The 6,422-nt window shown below is 33.3% G+C and overlaps 1 protein-coding gene across 1 annotated transcript; it reads right to left on the bottom strand.

Annotated features, from left to right (window-relative positions):
- Window positions 1-366: 366 nt before the first annotated feature.
- Window positions 367-6,416, bottom strand: LOC139824838 (uncharacterized). The gene is made up of 8 exons (XM_071797387.1): window positions 5,590-6,416; window positions 4,997-5,302; window positions 4,773-4,923; window positions 4,337-4,569; window positions 3,914-4,107; window positions 3,417-3,576; window positions 3,182-3,315; window positions 367-3,101 (listed from the first exon to the last, which is right to left on the bottom strand). Exons 1-8 carry the CDS (start codon window positions 5,657-5,659, stop codon window positions 2,763-2,765), a joined length of 1,587 nt encoding a protein of 528 aa, XP_071653488.1. The 5' UTR covers window positions 5,660-6,416; the 3' UTR covers window positions 367-2,762.
- Between the last annotated feature and the right edge of the window lie 6 nt (window positions 6,417-6,422).

The raw sequence follows: 6,422 nt of genomic DNA, 5'->3' as shown, positions 1-6,422 counted from the left end.
CACGGAGAGAAATCGTTAGTAAACTTTACATAGTTGCGAAGTAAAATTTACTAAAACAGTTGTGCCGAACTGGCTAAGCAGTATTTACCAACAGGGTTAGGTAAAAATTACCGAACGAATTATATAATTTTTACTTGATTAGTTAAGCTGCAGTAGTTAGGTAAATTCTACTCAACTGTATAAGTAGGATTTACAAATTTTGATACGGTAATATAATATCGAACAATTATAATACTTGCAAATAATAATAATGTTTAAAAAAATTGATTTGTATGTTCATACAAGAATATATTTTAAAAATTAAATATTATTTAGATATAATTATTAAAATAGGTAAATAGATCATTAAAAATTTGTATAACAAAATTAATGGCAATTTTTTCAAATAAAAATGTATTTAATTCTTATATATGTTATAGTACATGTCTTGTGGCTACATAGTAGTTTGATTTTTTTTGAATTAAAAGACAAGCACTCAATTGCGGCAAGTCTTTTAATTTTTTAACAATTCTTAAATCGCCGTTAAACTGAACTATAAACGCAAAATAATGTTCATCAAACGTGATCGCAGGTACATTCACTAAAACAAAATAAACTTCTCCATCGGCATAGTAAATTGCAGTAATTTTACCAAAAATCGGCATACCATCTTTTTGAAAACTTTGTACAACAACACTATTTTGAGCATACATTATTCCATTCGTTTCTACATACTTTATCCGTCGTATATTCACTTTATCACAAACATGAGTAAAGTGTGCAACGACAACTTGCTTTTTATAAAGTATTTCAGGTCCTAATTTCATTGTTTTTTTGGTATCACTTGTAGCTAATAAATATGCAAACTTAAGCTGATTTTTTATTGCCATTGTTTTCAAAATATTTGTTGATGTCGTTACACTCTTTGCAGCCAATTTGTGATTTCTGTGTTTCGATTCATATCGCATTGACCAAAAATGAATTAATGGACCATTTTCTATAATAATTCGAGGGTAGTGTGTCATGTTGTGATGTTTCGGTTTCAAATCACCGTACAATTTGATGTATAGTTCATGGTGTTTCTTGATGTGGTATTCTAATAAAGGAATATGATCACGAACGATTCTGGGAGAAGTGACGATGTCCACTATTCTTCTTAAGGATAAGTAAAGTTGCCAAGCTATATTATCTTCAGGCACTAAGTCACCTACCATCAGTCCGAAATATCTTAGAAAACACGCCATTTCTGCGGCTGACATTTTTAATTTCTTTTTTTCTTTGATCACCTCGACCGAAATTACTGGTACTTTATTCCCTTGTTCTAAAATGCCGTAATTAAATAGCTCGATTCTGCTATTTAATACTCTTAAAGAAAATATTTTTTTCTCTTTGTTGAAAATAAAATCATGCAAGATATTTGAAAAGCAGTAACTAGCTACTCCCTCAAAAATATCGTGCATAATGTCAACACTGACGTTCTCCGTCACGTGAAAACCATGAACTTCATTGAACACGCACGGATACTTAATGCCTGTAAGTGACACATTTGCTTTTTTTAAATCCTCTGCATAATTTTCTCTTGTTCTTAAAAGTGATTTGTCCTCAACAATTGACGATTTTGTCTGAGACGAATGAATAAAGCACAAGCGACAGAAAAAATTCGCTGAAAAACTTTCAACAAAGCCCAAGATACTGTTAAGGCCGAGGTTATCTCCTAAAACTAATCCGAGTTCAAAAAAAACATTATATTTAATGTTATCTACTGTAATGGTGATCCCTTTTTCCTCGATAATATTCAATTCTTGTATGATAAACTTGAAAATTTTTTTGTTTCCATCATCTTTATCGTCTTTTTTATCGTCTGAATATGACAATGTTGATAAAAAAATAGAGTTTAATTTAGAATTTAAGTGTAGGGGCATGCAAGGTATTGAAATGTATGTACCACCGCATTTGTTATTTCCGGCATGACTACCAAGGCAATTGCCAGTTTCAAAATCATCGTGATATAAAAATAATGGTATATAAAAACGATTACCATGAGATGCTCGCCTGCGCTGCCAATATTCGCTTTGTATAAAATTACTTATAATATCTTTCTCTTTATATAGATCTTTCATATAGCTACGTATTTCACTAAACAATCCTGGTAGTTCCAAAAAAGCTTTTAATGTTGCCCTTAATGGTATATATTGTACTGTTGCGTCTACCGAGTTTGGAATAACGCATTGCTTTTTTTGCTCCACCATTGTTTCGCAAATTGGATAGGTTTCTGGTGGAATGTACCAATTACATTCCTCAATGTATTTAAACCTATGGTGTTCCGATGAAAACTGTGTAAACGGATTTTTATAAGATTGCAAAACTTTTTCAACTTCACCAATTACTTGATTGTCACATTTATTTTTAAGTTTAGTTTTAATCTGTTGAACAAGGAAAGGAATATAAACATTTTCGCTAAATTTAGTAAAATGTTCAATTATAATTTGAATCACGTTTCTGGGCACTACAGGATTGTTATACAGTGTTAAAACAATCTTAGCAATTTCTTTTTCCAAGTCTAAACAATTAATATTCTGAGAATCCATTTTATAAAAGAATAATTATACAATTAAATGTTAGAGATGGAACAAGAACACGCATACAAATAAACAACACTGCTATATAAAAATGAACGTCTTGCTCAATACATGTTAGACGTGTACCGCAGCTTATAACATTCTTATACATTTTTACAAGAATACTTAAATAAACAAAAGTCCAAAGAGCGTATTACACTATTTTCACATTAAGGCTTTAACATCTCTAATCAATGAATCTACACTTATATATGAATTTGTTTTGTCTTTGGTTTCGATTTTATAGACAAACTTTTGCAGAAAAGTCCAAACGTGTTTGCATTCTGGTGGGTAATCTGCGTTCAGTACAAAGTATATTTTGAAACAGCAATTCACTGTTTCTAATGGATCTGACAAAACGTAAACTTGGTTGTTGATAAAAATCCTACAAGTTACAATATTATCGAGATCACCACATATCATGGGATAAGGCTGAATAGTCAGATCAAACTTTTTATATTTAGCTTCCTTCGATTCTTGTAGTGGTTCAAATTCCTCGTAAGTCTAAGAAAATAAACATAATTTCAATCAACAAATATTATAAATATAAAAATAAATATTTATTTACATGCATAACAAAATACCTGAATGTGTAATAAGAAGCCGTCTTGAACCTCTTTTCGTGTTGGTCTCCAAGATGGTTTCCCTCTTTTTGTTTTACAACCGATTGATCCTAACATTAATGGAAGAAGCATTAAAGCTACCAATGACGAATGACCTACGGTTACAAATAAAAGGTGTATAAACATTAATAAAAGTATTATTATATTATAACCTACATAGTTCTAATTTATTTTCAAAATAGTGATTGTCACTCACCATTGTCAAGGAACTTTGAGTTTTCCAAAAGATAATTTTTAACATCGCGATTTTTCTTATCATTTTTAGCCAAAGTTATGATACATTCAGCAATTTTTGGCCATTCCTCAATAAACTTATCTCTTTCTTCTGGATATATTCTATTGAAATCTGATTGCAACTGAAAAGTATAATATTAAATATAATTTAGATAGATAGATGAAGTTATTTTCGTCAGATACAAAAAATATAGATAATTATATAATTAGAAAAGGTTGATTATCAAACGGTAAACATTTTAAAGTTCTCATAAAATTTAAAAATAGATTAAATGATAAAATATTAAAATTGTGAAGAGGTTAAAAGAATTGAATCTCGTGTATTATAGGAGCGCGTGCTGCGGCCCGTGGCTCGTCTCGCACTGAAGTTCTTATACTTGCCATTTGGACACTGCCGCGCCCCTTGATGTAAAGAAAGCAATAGAATAGATATATTTTATTGAATATAAATTAACGTACCAAAATGTATCCTGAACTGTTTTGTAAGTACTTGAATTTTCTCAACATCTGTTCAATACTCATATCATCTAATAAACTACGCGCAGCAAAAATAGACTCCCATTTCTCAAGATGTTCCTCCAAAGTTCCAGTCGTATTTGTTTGGAGCCATTCAAGGGTTTTCTCTATGCTGTCATTCTCTTCAGTATTATTTTCTAAAACGTCACAGACTAATTAATTGATGTTTCAATCAAAATACGTATAGATTACATAAATGAATTGTTAGGTAAATATGCTCTTACAATTTATTTACGTGATCTGATTTACAATAAGCCCAAGAATAATTATAATCATAATAACTTTTTAATAACAATACAAATTAGATAGATCGATCAAGATTTTCTTTTTGTCCTAATACAAAAAATAGAAAATTAATATTTGTACCTGATTCAATTAAACTGTTCCTTTTATTCTTATTTGAGTCGTTCTTCGTAAGTAATCCTACAGTCCTGAGAAGCTTTCTGCAGTGACAGTAATGATTGTACAGGACGCCGCTTATGTTTACTGGAGATCCTGGACCCTTTGACTGTACTGATGAGTAATATATACCTCGATCTTCTGTAGGGAATGCCAGTACAATTTTCTTGGTGAAATCCTCAAATTGTTGTTTATTTATTCTAGAAAATAAAATAAGGTAACTTAATTATACACGCGAAAAATTTATCCTAAATAAAATATATTAAATATGTATTGATTTTCATATAATGATTGCTGTATAAAATAAAGATAAACACTTGCAGTGTACATAGTGTAATGTTTATATTGGTACAAAATAAACAATAATCTAAACATTACGTTTCCGTCTATCGGAATAACTTACTTATAATTAGAGCTCAATAATATTGCAGGCTTAATTAAAGCTTCAGCTAATAAAGCAGTATCTACTTTATGTGTCTGTTCATAAATAGCCACAACAAGGCGACCTGAGAAATTTGAATTTAATAATTCCAGAAAATGTTCTCGTTCCACATCTACAAAAGAACGTTTACATTGCAATATTATGCAAAAACAAAGTAAATTGTTCAAGATAAAAGCAAACTTAACCATTATCATTGATAATGCTTTTAGCATTTTCATTAGGTGCAGGTAAATCAGCATTTGATTGCGTAGTGGCAACGACAAGATAAGGTTCAGGTGAAATATGGACAACGTCTCTGATTTCAATGGGCATGCCCATTATGTCACTTTCATGCAATACAGTATCGGATAAATCAAGCTTTTGTACTTCTATTTCTTCTTTATATTTAGCATATTTTTGACTGAACATAAATTGATGTCCTAATACGGGAATCAATTTCTCAATCAATTTTTCATTGAGATTCAAAAATACATGCTTGTTGATTGCATTTTCTGTAAATGAATTAAATAGAATAAAAATTTACTGCTGTATTTTATTAATAGTTTTAGTTATATAATTTAGATTAAGCAGAAAAATATGTATTGTTTTAGTGAAAAAGATTATTGGAAGATTCACACTGCGTCCGATGTTCGACGTACGACGATCCGACATCCAATAAGAAATTTTTGTCTCTAATACTAAATTCTGTTATTGGATATCGGATCGTCGTACGTCGAACATCGGACGCAGTGTGAATCCTCCATATAACCTCGATTATAATAACCAAATTTTTACTTACGCTCAAAATTGGAGATCAAAAATCCCAAGTTCCACTGCTTCAGAAGATTTTTCACGAAGTCATCTGCCATGCCGGCGAGAAAGAGTGAAAAAGAGAGGAAGAAAAAGAACTCGCTCGATGCACCGTTGCGTTCATCGACGCGTCTCGCGAACGGACGATCAGGTAGTAGACGGGGGAGGGAAGGAGGGCCGCGGAAGCACGCCGTCGCGGATTTTCGGACGGGTCGCCGACACTCTCGACACTAGTCACACGCCCCAGATAAGGGGGAAGGTAGAGAAGTAAATAAAGCACAACACACCAAAGTATGCGGTGTGTCGCTCGTTTTTAAATCACCGCCGGTGCGGAGAGGAAAGAGTCACGCGCGAGACACGCGCGAACACGCGTGAAATCGCGCCGCGCCGAAACGTATAGCCTCACCACCGCGATCTGCTCTCTCGCAACGCGCGCGCAAGCTCTCGTGGGCTCGCGACTCGCGACCCACCAACGGACACAGCTTTCTGAAACAACGCGCGGTCGCACTTATTCGCGACAGGCATCCGCACCACAGAACATATAATCGCACTCACTGACAACACCAGAGACGGAAGCCATTATGGGACCACGTATCACGTCATTCACGTCGACAAAAGAGGGTAGCGTTTCGCGGCGCGCGGGCGGCGGCGGTCGCGCGGATCGCGCCTATGACGCTAACATCGCGCGGTCGCGTGAAGATTAGCTTAACTTGCTAGGTAAATTTTACTCAACAGTAGTCCGGCGATTTTTACTTAATGTATTTGGTAAATTTTGTTTCACTTGTCAGTTACATTTTACTTAACTCAAACTCTGGCAAAATT

This window comes from Temnothorax longispinosus, unplaced genomic scaffold, assembly GCF_030848805.1.
Source record: "Temnothorax longispinosus isolate EJ_2023e unplaced genomic scaffold, Tlon_JGU_v1 HiC_scaffold_604, whole genome shotgun sequence".
NCBI lineage: Eukaryota > Metazoa > Arthropoda > Insecta > Hymenoptera > Formicidae > Temnothorax > Temnothorax longispinosus.
Note: the sequence above shows the minus strand (reverse complement) of the source record. Positions and strands in the feature narration are given on the sequence as shown.

Bases quoted from the DNA above. Each gene is read 5' to 3' on its own strand.
- LOC139824838 (XM_071797387.1), bottom strand. From the start codon at position 5,659: ATGGCAGATGACTTCGTGAAAAATCTTCTGAAGCAGTGGAACTTGGGA. The intron at 5,303-5,589 runs GTAAGTAAAAAT...ATTCATTTACAG, and splicing joins TTTGATCTCCAATTTTGAGC to AAAATGCAATCAACAAGCAT. The intron at 3,577-3,913 runs GTACGTTAATTT...TATACTTTTCAG, and splicing joins ACAGTTCAGGATACATTTTG to TTGCAATCAGATTTCAATAG.